The sequence below is a fragment of the Diospyros lotus genome, chromosome 13, assembly GCF_014633365.1.
Source record: "Diospyros lotus cultivar Yz01 chromosome 13, ASM1463336v1, whole genome shotgun sequence".
NCBI lineage: Eukaryota > Viridiplantae > Streptophyta > Magnoliopsida > Ericales > Ebenaceae > Diospyros > Diospyros lotus.
In genome coordinates this window covers 4,866,153-4,882,813 of record NC_068350.1, presented here as the reverse complement: position 1 = coordinate 4,882,813, position 16,661 = coordinate 4,866,153, and the positions used below count along the sequence as shown (strand labels likewise).

Below are 16,661 nucleotides of genomic sequence, written 5' to 3'. Positions count from 1 at the left end.
TTGGACTTATCTTGATTGATGACGTGGTGTTTTCGTCATGTCATATTTTTTAAATCATAAAAAATAAAAAATCATGCTAAATATATAATTATTTTATACATCTTAGATTATATAAGGGGTATTATAATCAAAATACTCTACGCCTCACACGCCTCTATGCACCTCATGATGGATTTTTTTGTCATTGGTATACCTTTATATAGTCTAAGGAATACACAAAGGTGTACCAATACCATTTTTCAAAAATAAAACTAAATTATTAAAGTGCACTATATAAATAAATTATTTGATGTTACCTATCTCACTACTCCAATTAACATACGACTGACAATCTAAATGGCTTGTCCTAATGTGTGCAACTTGGACTTGTCATGGCCGAAACGGCCAGTACAGAGTTTAAAAGCCCATTGTCACTGTATGCTCAAAATCAAAATCTCAAGGCCCAAAGAGAAGTCTAAAATGAATGAATTGGAGATTTGAAGATCCTTGGGGTTGTTTATTTGAGAAAAACCAAAATAGTTTTCCAAAAAAATATTTTCACAGAGATAGAAAATTTAGAACTCTCTTCTAAATTGCTATTTCTTTTTGTAAATTTTAACCGTATTTTTTCAATTTTCTACTAATTAAATAATCCTCAGTTCAAATCCTCCAATCTACGTGTCTTTCATCGACCTCTTATCTTCACTTATTACTTCATTTAACTTCAATTAGTTGTTGCAGATCCTTTGTCAATCATTGAAATTTTCACTTTTTGGATCGTCGACCGCCCCTGCTTCTGACATATCTTTCATGACTTATCTGACTCACCTCTTCTTGCAAATTTTTTAATTAAGGGGACGTTTGTTAAAATAGCAAGATAAGGTGGTATTAAGATAAGATTGTGATACTTTTCGGACCAAGATATGGAATGGTCAAGATAAGGCTGGGAAGTATTTCAAGATTTTTATCAGACTGTTTGTTAAATTTTTTAGAATCTACTGGTAACTGTATTTTTTTTGCCATGTGTTTGTTAATACATATGATAAGCACCAAGATAAAGTTTTTTTACTAAAATATCCCTATTACCAAATTTATGATTAAAATAGTATTTTATGATTAATATGAATTGTCAAAAAAATTAAGATTAAAATTAAAAATAATATTTTATTTTTTAAATTCATGTTCAAAAATAAATTTAAAAAGAGTTGAAAAGTATAAATAATAATTGTTAGAATTACAATATTATTTAATATATAATAATTTAAAAATATATTAAATAATATTAATTATAAGAGTTAAATAAATAAGTTTTTTAATAAATTTAAATCTTTAAAATGCATTAAATGACATTAACTATCTTACAATGAGTAAATAAGTAATTGAGACTTATCTTGAAAGGGCCATATAAATTTATCCGACGGGGGAGATTGGATAAATTTATCTTGAAAGAGGGAGATAAGAGGTCACGTGAGGCATTTTTCGAAAATGGTCAGATAAATTTAATAAACACGTTGGAAAGACCAAACATCCGAAATGCTTCTCATATCTAATATTTTCTCCTTTTTATCTTGGTTAGCAAACACCCTCTAAGGGGGTGTTTGTTAACTAAGATAAGAAGGAGAAAAAGTCAGATATGGGAAGCATTCCGGATGTTTGGTCTTTCTAACGTGTTTGTTAAGCTTATCTGGCCATTTCTAGAAAAGGCATCACGTGACCTCTTATCTCCCCCTTTCAAAATAAATTTATCCGACCTCCTCTATCGGATAAATTTATCTTGCTCTTTCAAGATAAGCCTCAATTACTTATCTACCCCTTGTAAGATAGTTAATGCTATTTAATGCATTTTAAAGATTTAAATTTATTAAAAAGCTTATTTATTTATCTCTTATAATTAATATTATTTAATATATTTTTAAATTATTATATGTTTTGACAATTTTTAAAATTTAAATGACATTATTCATTTTATTAATTTTTAAAATTTAAATTTCTCTCTCTATATATATATTTTATTAACTAATATAATTCATTTCATCAATTTTTAAATTATTTTATTTAATTTTATATTTTATTATCTATTATGAAAATATGTTTTGGCTATTTTTAATTATGTAGGTGGAATTATTGTAATCCTAACAATTATTATTTATACTTTTCAACTCTTTTTAAATTTATTTTTGAACTTGAATTTAGAAAATAAAATATTATTTTTAATTTTAATCTTAATTTTTTTGACAATTCATATTAATCATAAAATACTATTTTAATCATAAATTTGGTAATAGGGATATTTTGGTAAAAAAATCCTTATCTTGGTGCTTATCATATATATTAACAAACACGTAGAAAGAAAAAATACAGTTACCAATGGATTCTAAAAAATTTAACAAACAGTCTGATAGAAATCTTGGAATGTTTCCCGGCCTTATCTTGATCATTCCATATCTTAGTCTGGAAAGTATCCAATCTTATCTTGATATCACCTTATCTTGCTCATTTTAACAAACGCCTCCTAAGTGTAATCTACTACCTAAGAACCAACCGTGTTACTCTATAGAGACACAAGTCCTTTTCTAACCATTGGCATCTCCACTTCTAAAATCACTAGGCACCATTGTTTCTCACATATCCTTCATGACCTATCCAACTCGCCTTTTCAACTCTTTGCCAATCCTTTATGACTCGGCTGGCTTGCTTCTTCTTGTTAATTCTTTACCAATCATCAGTCTCTCCACTTCTTGGATCATTAGCTGCCCTTGCATCTCACAAATCCCTTGTTTATTTGAAAAAAAATACAATAAATAATTTTGTAAAATCGACAAAACTAGTTTTGCCAAGTGGATCACCCACCACCACTTAATAAAAATGTAATAAATAGTTTTGCAAAATGAGGAAAAAATAATAAAATATTAGTTTATTTTCAATTTTTGGTCATATAGAAAATAACATGATTTTAAATATATATATTTTTTATTTTTTAAAGTCTAAACCTAGTTTTATATTTGACAAAAATAAACACAGCCCCATAGCATAGATCAACTCGTAAAAGAAGAATTGTTGGGGTGTTGTTCTTTGAGTTTTGAAATTCCGTGTTTGAGCTCTGCCTAAAAAAAAAAAACTCAACAATCAAGGATTATTTTAAAATTTGAAAAAAAAGTCAAATTGCCCTCACGTCAGCAGAGAGAAGTTAGGGATATAAATTGACTATTAGGTTCCCTGATTTATATTTCTTGTTGGAATTGTGGAGCTGAACAGCGAGAGACACTCGTGGTACGTTAAAAAAAATATTTTCTTTACTTTTTTTTGTAAAAAGTAAATAAATAATATAAAAACTAAAACTAAAAAACAAAAAACATTGTGCCCCGAACCCCTTTTATATTCGCCAAAAACCACAGGCAGAGTCGGAGGACTCGATCAGTACCCTAAGGGACGGACATGGCAAACCGGTTCCGTCTTCTTCCCAAACTCCCCGCCGGAACCCTCACCAAAACCCAGAATCACGCTTCTCTCCTACTCTGCAAATTCCTATGTTCCGGTTCCCCACCACCAAATCTCGACCACGTTGAACCCGCAAATTCTCAAGACCGAGACCGCCACGAACAGGTTCGGAAGCTCCGAATACTGCTCGAACAATGTCACACCGACACCGCCCGAAAGCTGATCAAGTCTCTCATACTCTCAAAAAATCCCTTCTCTTCCCCATCGGACCTCTTCTCCCTCTTCTCCGTCTCTGCGCCTCCATTGAAAGCTACGTTCTCTGACTTGCTGCTATCAGTCTGTGCCGAATCGAAGCTACCCAACGAAGCTGCGGAGTTGTTAATGTTGATCAGGAAAGACGGCAAGTTTCCTTCTTTGTTTTCCTTCAATCTCTTTCTTGAATCTTTGGTGTCTTCGGGTCAGTATACTAAGGCACTGGATTTGTTTACGGAAGTAGTCAATTCTGGTATTCGGGTTGATAAATTTACTTATGGCAAGGCAATACAGTCGGCGGTGAAATTGGGTGACTTGGAAAGGGCTGTGAATTTGATGGCATATATGAAGAAACGTGGAGTAAATCCTAACGGGTTTGTGTATAATGTGCTGATTGGTGGCTTGTGTAAAGAGAGGAGAATCAAGGACGCATGGGAGCTGTTTGATGAAATGATTAAGAGAAAGGTGGTGGTGAATCGTGTTACTTATAATACGCTGATTGATGGGTGCTGTAAGGTGGGGGATTTGGAGGAAGCGTTTAATCTGAGGGAAAGGATGAAGGCGGAGAATGTGGAGCCAAATCTTGTTACGTACAATTCATTACTTAGTGGGCTATGTCGGGCGCAGAAGACAGAGGAAGTAGAGAAACTGTTGAAAGAAATGAAAACTCATGGGTTTGACCCGGATGGATTCACTTACAGTATACTTTTTGGTGGAAACTCAATTTGTGGTAATGTGGATGAGTCACTGGCTTTATATGAAGAAATTCTCAGGAATGGGATTGAGCTCAATGATTGTACTTCTGCCGTTTTGTTAAATGGGCTGTGCAAGGGAGGGAAAATGGATGAGGCCAGGGAGGTTTTGAGGAAGATGACTGAAAATGGGCTTGTTCCAACTGAAATGATGTATAACACAATTCTGAATGGATATTGTCGCACTGGTGAAATGGAGAAAGCCCTTTCAACTCTGGAGCAAATGGAAACTGATGGGCTCAAGCCAAGCTGCATCACATTTAATCCACTGATCAACAAGTTCTGCAAAATGGGTAATATGGCTGAAGCTGAGGAGTGGCTTAAGAAGATGACAGAGAAAGGAGCTTCCCCAGATTTGCAGACATACAACATTCTAATTGATGGGTATGGAAGGAGTTGTCAATTTGATAAGTGTTTTCAGATTCTTGAGGAAATAGAAAATAATGGGTTGAGGCCCAATGTAGTAAGCTATGGGTCTCTCATACACTGTTTATGCAAGGACAGTAAGCTTCTTGAAGCTGAAATAGCACTCAGAGATATGATAGGCAGAGGTATTATGCCAAATGCACAGATATATAATATGATTATTGATGGTCATTGCACAAGAGGGAATTTGAAAGATGCCTTCAGGATTTTTGATGAAATGTCAAGAGGTGATATTTTTCCAACAGTTGTAACGTACAATATACTCATTCAGGGGCTCTGTCAAAAGAGTAAGGCAGTGGAAGCCGAGGAATTGGTAGTTCAAATTGCAAACAAAGGATTAAAACCAGATGTTATCACATACAATACACTAATCTCTGGATATGCTGGTATAGGGAACTTTCAAAGGGCTATCGATTTGTATGAGAATATGAAGGCTGCTGGCATCAAAGCTACTCTACATACATTTCATCCTCTAATCAGCTTATGCCACATGGGTGGTCTGGTTATGCTAGAGAAAATGGTCCAAGAAATGTCAAAGATGAATTTGACTCCTGATCGACTCATATATAATGAGCTTATTCATTTCTACGCAGAGCATGGAGATGTTCAAAAGGCTTTTTCTTTGCACTGTGAGATGGTAGATCATGGTATTCAGCCTGACAAGATGACATACAATAACTTGATTGTTGCTCGTTTTAAAGAGGGAAAGTTGCAGGAAGTGAAAGATCTCGTTAACAATATGAAGACGGGAGGATTGTTTCCTAAATCTGATACTTACAGCATACTGATTAAGGGGCATTGCCATCATGAGGATTGCAACGGGGCATATTTTTGGTATAGAGAAATGCTTGAGAATGGATTCCAGCCAGACATCAATAGCTCTAATGAGCTTGCATCTTGCTTTAGGAACCAAGGAAGGTTGCAAGAGGCTGAGGATATCCTCTCAGAGATGAGCATTAAAGGAATAGATGTCTAGTGCAGAAATGAGAATCTTTATGCTGCATCCAAAATGTGATGGCAAACATTTAGGCATTAAGCAGCTTGCAGCTCTAAGGAATGCAAAGGTAATAATTTTAATACCCATAACAAACAATTGGTACTCCTATCTACCTGCCAGCCGCTTGGTTTTTACATGGTGTGATCCAAGAGAAAGGGTTTTATTGTCCTGTATTAACCAACACGTTATGCATGCATCCAATATAAAAAGGGTATCTCCAATGCACAAGGCTTCCTGCGCTGTGAGAGTCAGGGGAGGTTCATATTTGTATGCAACCATCCCCACCACATGGTAAAGAGGCTGATTTCGTAATTCAAACCCTTGACCTTCCAGTTATGCATAAGTGCTCTCCTAGTATGCATATTATATTTGATCTTTAAATTTCTTATATTGATATAACCATGAGGCTTCATTGAATTTTTGTGTTATTCTTAGTTCTCCTAGATCTGATTTGCTTATCAGAACTCCTGATTTAAGTACTTATGAACTGTGACAGTTAACACTCCTACTCTAGATGTTGGATGGATGCATCTGCCCTTTTAAACCTGTATTTCAAGTTAATGTGTGGCTCAGTTAACCAGACAATTTTTATATTTTCTATGTAACTTATGTTAATTTCCTTGAAATACGTGATTCTTAGGGGACCAGTTTGATAGGTCTCACACATTAGGAGCAGTAATGGAAAATTTGAAGCATTATTTATTGTTTAGCCTTAAAGGTTGTTTTCCAGAAAACTCCTCTTGCTGCAGCAGTGAGAATGAGGAATTGTCTCAAATTGCATTGATACTGATCTTCCTTTATATTGTTTTCAGAGGACAAATTTGTTCAAATTGTTGTTCATATTATCAAAAAATTTACTGAATAACAAAATATAATAATGATACTGATATATGTGCAGTTTAAATTAACTACACTCTTATTTTTCTAATTTGAAAGCTTTCTCACTATCGGTATAAATGTTGTAATGAATTTCAGATGTTCTCTCACCATTCAGATGTCTATTGAAAAGGATTCACAGTAGAGGATTATTGCTTGGTGCAAATTTTGGAAGCTCCAGGTGCCTAGCATGAAAACCATCATTTATGTTTGAAGGCTGCCATTTTTTCAAAAGAATGCAGACATGGTTTACCTCTATCAGAGGTGTGTCTTGGCAGGACTACCTCAGGACCATGGATATCGCTAAGTACAACTTCCGATGTTCTATGCAGATTTGCTGTCAAAATGGGATGAACAGTAATTTTCGGCATAGTGATAATTTTTTCATTAACGAGATTATGGTCCCAAAAATAAATTAATTTCATAGAGCCTAAAACAACAAACAAACATTCTCAATGGACACGTGAAAGTATGTGCGGAACATGCCATGTGATGTGTCCATTGCTGATGCCTCTTGAGACATGTCAACTTATGTGACATCCACAGTTACAATGACATTGTTCAAGTTAGGTCTGATCAAAGTTGAAAGTTGAGATTGGTTTAGTGTTTATTGGAGTATTCATTAGATTCTAATCCTTTTTTACTTGTGAATTTGTGTAACGGCAGACATTCAATAAATACACACATGAAATGTGTCCATTGGTGATACCTTCTTAGTGTTGCATGTACAGTTACAATGACTTAATTCAAGCTGGGTGGGACTAATTAAAATCGAAAGTTGAGAATAGTTTAGTGTTTATTGTATAAGATAGTAGATTATAATGACTTATGAATTTATGTATTTTTTGTGTTGAATCAATGTTGTAATTTATGTATTTCTCGTTTACTTGCCCTGTTCATTCATTTGATCCTGTTATTGCTACTCTGTTCCATTCTAAAATTATATTTCAATTGCAGAAAGTTAGATTGACATTTTCTTTTTTTCTTTCTTTCTTTTTTTTTTGCCTTTTTGTTGCTAAGTTAGGTTGAACTTTTCAATTACGAAAACTTCCATTCTTTTTTTTGCTAAAATTATATTACATGAATTTTTGTATCTTGTTGCAATATGTAAGATGTTGGGCAATAGCACCAGTAAAGATGGTTAAAGGTCTAGAAGTCCATGTAACTGACTCCAGTTAGTAGGATTAAGGCTTTGTCATTGTTGTTGCCATCTTTGTCTTCTTAAAGTATAAAATGCTCTCCAAATCTAACCATTGACCTCCATTCTTTACAATAGCATTTCTTCAAATGCATATTAGCTGCTCGCTCAGAACTTCAGTTATGCTTGATGCTATATTTGCAGAAATGGTGATAGTTGTCCATATTTTTCATGCCATTGTATACAGTTTCAGTTGCTATTTCAAATGAACCATTGCCCCAACTTCTCAAGATATATTATCCTTTCACCGCCGTAACTCACATTACTAGTTTTCCTCTTCAAAACCATTTCTCTTCATCCCAGCTAGATTATGGCAGTAATTAATGTCAACATTTGTTGTCTTGCGGACCAGAAATTTTGACCTCTCTGGCGGTTCATTCTGCATGCAGGCTTTGAAGTTTTGTGAATGAACAAATGCGTTGAGAACAGGGGCCAAGCCGGTGAAAGCCAAAAAATGCAGGATTGATGCATACACTCGCTAAATCTTCTGGATTTTGTTCTCATGGTATTGGTACCAAAAAAATAAGGTATACGATATTAGAAAAAAAAAACAAATTCTTTTGGCGATTATTGAAAATTGGTATTATAATTTCAAAAAAATGGTGTAGTGGTAGAAATTAGAGTTTATTCTCTTAGAACTCAAAAGTGCAATCTACAGCATTAGAAATTGAGAATTCTCAATATTTTAAAAAATTGGTGATACAACTCCAAAAAGGGGCTTGCAATGTTAGAAAATAAGATTTGTCCCCGCAGTACTAACAAATGGGTCTACATTAATGGTAATATGAGATTTTTTGCAATTGTAGAAAATTAGTATTCAGTTCCAAAACAAAATGGATATAATGCTATAAAATGAGATTTTTTGCAATTGTAGGAAAAAAAAATTAGCGATGTAGAAAATTAATGTTACAAAAAAAGCGATATAATGCTAGAAATTAGAGTTTGTCCTTGCAATATTAAAAAATAAGGTATGCAATATTAATTTTTTTTATAATTATAAAAATTAGTGTTACGATTCAAAAAAATAAGAGTGTAGTGATAGAAATTGAAATTTATCCCCGTGGTTCTAATGCATAAAATTTACTTTTCTAATTTTTTTAAATACTTATATCATATTTAATTATTTATAGTGACCTAATTTTTAAAATAAAAATAAGAGTAGACGAGACAGCACGCGAGAATTGAAAATTTGACTTACATGAACACGACGCATCCAACCCCGTCCGGTAAGTAGTCACGTGATGTTTCACATGTGGCCCATGTCCAGCACTTATTTATCGCTTCAAACCTAATCATCCCGGCCTTACAAATACTAGCGTACCGTCCCACTTCTCAAGCCACTTTGCCCTGTGTTAGTGTTAATCTCTCTCCTTCTCTCAAAAGCCAGATCTAAGCTACACAACCGATGGCCACGATTCAGATCGTCAAGGCGAGACAGATCTTCGACAGCCGCGGCAATCCGACGGTGGAGGTTCGGTTTTAAACTCTTCTTCACTGTATAAACACGATCCCTCACCGATTTGAGCTCCCCGAGCCGAATCGGCCAGTAAATGATCTCTGGGAGTGGTGTTGAGCACTCGCTCGTTTTCGTTTCCGTCTGTGTGTATTTTGATTGTTTTGAATCGTATAATCAATCTGCGGGTTTCGATGACAATTTCAGGGATTATTTGTTTTTTTTAGCCTTTTTGTGTGCGTTTGATTTATTGATTGGAGGTGAGACGCGTTGCATGTGTGTTTATAGGTGGACCTGGTTCTATCAGATGGTAATAAAGTTACCGCTGCTGTTCCAAGTGGAGCATCGACTGGTAAGGACTGATTTGTTTTTCTATGAATTATAATATGTATTAGACATGCCTAGCACCTTTGTTCTGGTTTTTCTTATTTTTTTCCTTCTGCCTAGGACAGTTTTTCAAGTGATAACCATGCGGTGTGGTTTAATTTCTTAACGAGGTTTGCTAGTCGCGCATGTAACAAGCAGAGTAATCTGCTGAAAAATATGCCATCTTATGAAAACTTGTTTGTTTTGTATCATTGTATGTGCAAAACATGCTGAGTGGCAGATTAAAAATAGCTCCTAGAATTTGAGTTACTAAAATAAGGAAAATGATGGTACTTGGCTTGTATGTTGAATCTCTTTGGTGGTAATCAAGTGTGATTTACTTGTCCAACAGGAAATAAATCATACGCAGTGGCTAATTAAAGTCATTCCTAGAATTTTGGTTTGTCAAATAAGGAAATGATGATACTTAGCCTTTGTATTAAATTTCCTTGATGGTAATCCAGTGTGTTTTACTTGTCCAAAAGGAAATAAATGAAATAATCCAGTGCAGTGTTCTCATTCAAAAACTTTGACCCTGTTACTCACAGCTAGGTGATATTAAAGTGTTTCCATTTTATGTATAATGATGCTTTAAAGATGTAGCAGCATCACTTTTTCTTGCAATTAAATCAATTTGTGGGAGGCTTATGTTTGGTTTTTGCCCCTATTATATAATTAATTTTCTTTAGATTTATTGATTCACTGAATGGTTTTACCTATTTGGCTGCAGCAGTTCATGATAGATTTTTTTTTTTTTTTTAAAGCTGAACTTAAATATCTATTATCCATATGTTAATGTTAATGTAGAATTTGTGGATTGTTATTTATAAACTGAAAGAATACTTTGGTCAACTTATCTGTGGCAACAGTTTGTTGTCTGCTTTTTGGACCAGATTATTGTGCAGTAGTTTATTTTTCATTGAATTCTATTTTATAATATCTCACAGTGAGATCATGGCTCACATTTTTAAGCATAGTTGTTTCTGGAATTTACTCAGCAAACACATGTTTATGTCAACTCATTATCTTCGCTTCTTTCCAGGAGTTTATGAGGCCCTTGAATTAAGAGATGGGGGATCAGACTACCTTGGAAAAGGTGTATCAAAGGTTTGTTATTACTTCCCAATCATGCCATTGTTAGTAATTTATACTTGTACTCTATTCTTATTGTTTTCTTCCAACTGCATTCATGTAGGCTGTTGAGAATGTCAACAAAATTATCGGTCCTGCTCTCATCGGGAAGGTTAGTTGTATCCACTTAACCCTGCATAGGATTTTTCCTGTGTCATCATCAATATTGAAGAAGCCTGGTCTTAACCTTGAATATCATTGCTTATTATTATTGTAATGACGGATGGTTCTATTTCAAGAATCCATTTTGTGGACTTGTATAATCTGTACTCATCTTAGAAGAACTTGCAATGATCTGTAAAGTTTTTTGATAATTAAACTACACATAATTATTTGCAAGTTATATTGAAGCTGTCTTCTCCATCTTGAATGAAGTTCAAATCCCTTTATACAGGACCCAAGGGATCAGGTTGCCATTGACAACTTCATGGTTCAAGAACTTGATGGTACTACAAATGAGTGGGGCTGGTGCAAGCAAAAGGTAAAATTTTACCTGATGGCTATTGTATAACTTACTTACCCTGGAACCTTTATGCCACTGAACAAATTTTGTTTTCCAGCTTGGAGCAAATGCAATTCTTGCCGTGTCTCTTGCAGTTTGCAAAGCTGGAGCTGTTGTCCAGAAAATTCCACTTTACAAGGTATTTGGACTTGTTATTTTGACATTCTCCCCAATGGAGTGGCATTTTGCAATCTCCTACTGATATTCCCATTCCTTTGGCAAATATTTGAAGAAAAAATGTGTGCATGTGATTCTTAGGCTTTGTTTTGTATCATTCTTCCTCTATTTTTTGATGTGGACATTAAGGATGATATGTGTATGCACAAAAAGTGGCAGCCTCACTCTTGGCTTACTTGTTTGAAGAGACAAGCCTAAGCAATAGTTCAGGGTAGATCAAGTGATGGGTTGATATCATCACTTCAACTTACAAAAGAAAGAAATAATTAATATGTATTCCTGTAAAGACCGCAGAATGCATAGATGATGAAAGGTGTTGTGAGAAATTCCCTTGCCTTTTCATTTCACCGAACAGATTGTTATTGTTTCTGGTATTTAATATTTAATATGTGTTGAAATTGCACTAATAACTGTTTAAATGCCATCTGCTTGGTTGATCAAACTAATGGATTTGATATAATTACATATTATGTGTTTCAGCACATTGCCAACCTTGCTGGAAACAAGAAGTTGGTGTTGCCAGTTCCTGCTTTCAACGTCATCAATGGTGGATCTCATGCAGGGAATAAACTTGCCATGCAGGCAGGCCTTTTGATGTACCTTGTTTAATTTTGCCCATATGGTAATTTGGTCTGAGTTTCTCATCCATTTGTGTTTGCAGGAGTTCATGATCCTTCCAGTGGGAGCTTCTACTTTCCAAGAGGCTATGAAAATGGGTGTGGAAGTATATCACAATTTGAAGGTTGGTCATTTGTTCATATTCTTCTTGGCTTGCTATGGTGGATTGCAGCTTTATCACCTATGTTCTCAATTCGTCATTCTAAATGGACTACTGCAACATACTGTAGCAAATTATATATGAGTTTTGTATTGCTTGGCTATGTATGTTAGCATCTTATAATGTGTAACAGATCAAGTGTATAACAATCACACAAGTCTTAATTCCACTAGTTGTTATATCAAATCAAGCCTTAACTTTGCATCTGCCATTTGGTTGGTGTCATTGAGGAAACTATGGAAATGTTTTTGTCCATGCTAATTATATTTGCGTTGGTACATATGTGAATTTTAACTTTCCAATCATCTTTATCCATGGCCCAATTTTACTAACTACACATTGTAATTACAGGCTGTGATCAAAAAGAAATATGGCCAGGATGCAACTAATGTTGGTGATGAGGGTGGCTTTGCTCCCAATATTCAGGTCAAACATTTTTATAGCATTTTTGACTTCATGAGAGAGAGAGAGAGAGATTGAGGAACAATCCATTCAAGATATATGGTTTGTATTTTGCACTTTCAGGAGAACAAGGAAGGCCTTGAACTGCTTAAAACAGCCATTGCTAAAGCTGGCTATACTGGAAAGGTTTGTTTTAAAGTTAATTTTAATCTTCTTTTTTGGATGCCTCATACCAATGGTTTTGTTGCTTTATGTAACAAGATCAATACTTGAGTTGTCCTTTCTTTCTTTAGGTTGTTATTGGAATGGATGTTGCTGCATCTGAGTTTTATGGATCAGACAAGACCTACGATCTGAATTTCAAGGAAGAGGTGAGTTTTCTGTCATGTTACATGGTAACCATGTTGAACTGCAATATTTCAAATTTGGAACCAGAGCAAGAAGTCAAATTTGTCAATTTTGGATCTGGGTCCTTTCATGTTTGACGTTCAGCCTGCAAACACATAAGAGTTAGCATTTGTCCCAAGTGACTCATTTTAGTTATTGACTAATATTTATTTGAAGAATAACGTAGGAGGAAGCTGCTTCCAATAGCTATATCAACAATAACCACTGGAGAATGTGTAATATTTGTCTTTCTTTGTGTATGTGTGTTTTGTGAAGAAAGTTGGAGGGAAGGGGGGAGATAAGAAATTGTGGTGAAAGAAGTTAAGAGGGAAACCAAAGAGAACATGATGAGTGTTAGAAGGATACAGCTCAGTAGTATTGTACATAGTGTTATTTCCTCTTAGTTGTACAGGGTTATTTTATTTTATAGAGCTGTATATATACCGAATAGTGAATAGAGAATTCAGATCTTCTTTTTCCCTCCATACCAATTCCTCTATCTCTTTCTCTTTCTCTCTTCTTCACAGTGAGGAACTTTAAGCATGGCTTAGGGGATATAATTCCATTATGGAAGATATAGTCATGGATCAAGATAATTGGCAAGCTAGAATTGAAGTAGCCAACCTCATCTAGCAGGATTAAAACTGTCTTCTTGTTGTTTTGGAATTGGGGGGAAGGTTAATTTTGGAAGATCAAAATAATGAAGATATCATATTGATCCTTTAGGGAGTTATAGTTAAGTTAATCCTTCTGCTCTAAGTTACATGTAGAGTTTACTTGAATTCTTGTACCTTTAAAACTACTGGTCAGTTTGCTAGTAAAATCATATCTGATAGCTACTTAGATTTGAACCCATATATTTGTGAACTTGTGATTCCCCTTCTAATGGAGATCAGTTATTTATATTCATTGATCTGGTGTTCTGAGCTCATGTATGAGCCTGTTCAGAACCAGGGTTGCTAATCCCATTATTATACTTTAAAGAAATTCTAACCAATGCTTGTGTTTATTTCTATATAGAAAGCACCAGCTTTCTCAAGTTAGTAATTTATCTACTTTTATGGGACAAGAATTCATCAAATAGAATTTGTGAACCCTATGTTGTAACTAGGGATGGCAATCTGGATTGGGTTGACCCAGACCAACCTCAACCCATTTAAGCATACCAAATGGGTAAAAAATGGTATGTGGGCAAATGGTATCACCCACTCTACTTTCTACTTCACTGTTCTGTTTCTTCTCTTCCTTAGATCTGTTTAAGAGTTATAGTTGGATTGCAATCGTTATCTGCTGTATATATTATATATATTTAATATTATAAATAAGTGGTGAGAATGACTTAATGAGTTTCTAGGAAATTAACTATCAATGAAAATAGCGGAATCTTTATTTTTTTAATTTATTCATGTTGTTTGATTAAGAATGATTGATTGTGTATTTGTTTTTCTATTTCTATGCTTTAAACTTCTAAGCTGATTGGAAGTGGCCAATTAGGGAGGGTATAATTGGCAAATCAATTAAATAATCTGAAGCAGTTGGGCAGGCTGGATTTTGTGGTGTTGCATGTAAATGGGAACTAAATGGGTGAAGTGGGTCTTAAATGGGTAATGCGGGGGATGGGGGTGGGTATGACGGGTTAGTGGGGATGGGGATAAATGGGATGGGTCGGGTCTATACTATTTACCCTCATATCCGATCCACTGCCATCCCTAGGCTTGTAACTGTGCTTGAATTGGGATTGTTTGTGAATCTGTAAGAAAAATTAAAAAACTCGGACCTATGGATTTGTTTGTTTTAGGAGTGTTTCTGGAAGATGTATTCATGAATTTTCTGTTGATGTGTTGGATGTGCAGAACAATGATGGTTCACAAAAGATCTCCGGAGACAAGCTCAAAGATCTATACAAGTCATTTGTGACTGATTACCCCATCGTATCAATTGAAGATCCCTTTGACCAAGATGACTGGGAGCACTACACCAAGCTGACAAGTGAAATTGGTGAGAAAGTACAAATTGTGGGAGACGATCTCTTGGTCACCAATCCCAAGGTACTTGTGGGCTTCAGGAAAAATATTTCTTGTTACTTTTTGAACTATTCTCTCCATATCAATGTAGCCTGCTCCCCCCTTTTGTTTTAGTTTGATTAAGCTGCATATATGGTTTATGCTTGCAGAGGGTTGAGAAGGCAATCCACCTGAAAGCTTGCAACGCTCTTCTTTTGAAGGTATGCTGGGATCTTTCTTTTGTCGAGAGCTACTACTTTGTTGTATTGGACCAATTAGAATGGTCTGGTCTCATTCCATTAATTGTTTTCCGAACAGGTTAATCAAATTGGATCCGTAACCGAGAGTATTGAGGCCGTAAAGATGTCCAAACGTGCTGGTTGGGGTGTGATGGCTAGTCACCGCAGGTATGAAGACTATCAACGTGAAACAACTTAGAATTTCTCCATTCCATTTCAATTGTCCACTGTTCTCTAAGCCCAATTTGCTGACTTACTAAACATTGTCTTGTTGCAGTGGAGAGACAGAGGACACTTTCATTGCCGACCTCTCTGTTGGTTTGGCAACGGTAAGTATAGTTCCAGTCCAAGATTACTGCACCAATAGGACCAACCTTGTAAATTTTGCCTGGCTGATGGTGGTTATTTTTAATTGCTCTCTCAGGGCCAAATTAAGACAGGAGCTCCATGCAGGTCCGAGCGCCTTGCCAAGTACAATCAGGTTCGCATCTTGGCCTTCCTCCCATGCATTGTCGTATTTTGCCTTTCCTGGCTTTGCTTCCAGTTGATTTCTTTAGCTGTATCTTAAGCTATATCTCTATGCCCTTTTATTTGTCCTGCAGCTCTTGCGAATCGAAGAGGAGCTTGGTTCTGAGGCAGTGTACGCAGGAGCAAGCTTCCGCAAGCCCGTGGAGCCCTACTAGATCCGAGTTTTGTGTCAAGACCGTGTGTCCTGTCGAGGTTGAGTTTCACCTGCAGTGAATAAATCTACATGCAGAATGGATGTGTCTGCAAGACCTGACCCCTCTGTAATAATTATAACTCAAAAAGTTTTGGGCCGAGGACTAAAGACAATCTGAGAAACGTTTTGAAGGAGCATGTTTTGTCAACTATTTCTTACTTTTTTCATCTTGATACTCCCTAGTTCGGATCGGGATTTCTATATGAATTTTTGTGATGAGATGGTTCTGGTTGTGCAATTAATCTTTCCTACCTTACCCGCACGGACATAAATTCTTTTGCTATCATTTATTTAGACTGGGTAAGATAAATGAAAACGTTATGCCCTTCGGCATTAGCAGGGGAGATGATTCCGCTTAGTTCGTTCGCACTCTGAGGGCATGCGTCTGATATGTCAAATTGCATCGGAATTGTGTTTTTGTTGCTAACTTAACAAAAAGAAAAAAAAAAAAAAGTGATTCATTAGTGTTCACAGAAACTCAGCTCATCCGGCCGAATACCACTGACGTTTGGGGATGCGTTTCACCCCGACGGCGGCGGCAGCAGGAGGTGGGTGGTGTTTGGGCACCCCCGGGGCGTTGGGTT

The 16,661-nt window shown here is 35.6% G+C and overlaps 2 protein-coding genes across 3 annotated transcripts; both read left to right on the top strand.

Moving 5' to 3' along the window:
• The first annotated feature begins 3,370 nt into the window (after window positions 1–3,370).
• Window positions 3,371–9,387, top strand: LOC127788484 (pentatricopeptide repeat-containing protein At5g12100, mitochondrial). Of its 2 annotated transcripts, XM_052316819.1 has the most exons (3): window positions 3,371–5,911; window positions 6,820–6,901; window positions 8,308–9,387. In XM_052316819.1, the coding sequence occupies exon 1, from the start codon at window positions 3,415–3,417 to the stop codon at window positions 5,821–5,823; it is 2,409 nt and encodes an 802-aa protein (XP_052172779.1). In that variant the 5' UTR covers window positions 3,371–3,414; the 3' UTR covers window positions 5,824–5,911; window positions 6,820–6,901; window positions 8,308–9,387. The 2 variants fall into 2 exon arrangements, with proteins under 2 accessions (XP_052172779.1, XP_052172778.1); XM_052316818.1 differs by lacking the exon at window positions 8,308–9,387 and having other exon boundaries at window positions 6,820–7,555.
• Window positions 9,221–16,315, top strand: LOC127788485 (enolase-like). Its single transcript, XM_052316820.1, has 17 exons — window positions 9,221–9,389; window positions 9,660–9,723; window positions 10,780–10,844; window positions 10,933–10,980; window positions 11,263–11,349; window positions 11,429–11,509; window positions 12,028–12,129; window positions 12,209–12,289; window positions 12,677–12,751; window positions 12,851–12,913; window positions 13,021–13,098; window positions 14,968–15,162; window positions 15,288–15,338; window positions 15,436–15,524; window positions 15,634–15,685; window positions 15,781–15,837; window positions 15,959–16,315. Exons 1-17 carry the CDS (start codon window positions 9,324–9,326, stop codon window positions 16,037–16,039), a joined length of 1,335 nt encoding a protein of 444 aa, XP_052172780.1. The 5' UTR covers window positions 9,221–9,323; the 3' UTR covers window positions 16,040–16,315.
• Window positions 16,316–16,661: the final 346 nt, after the last annotated feature.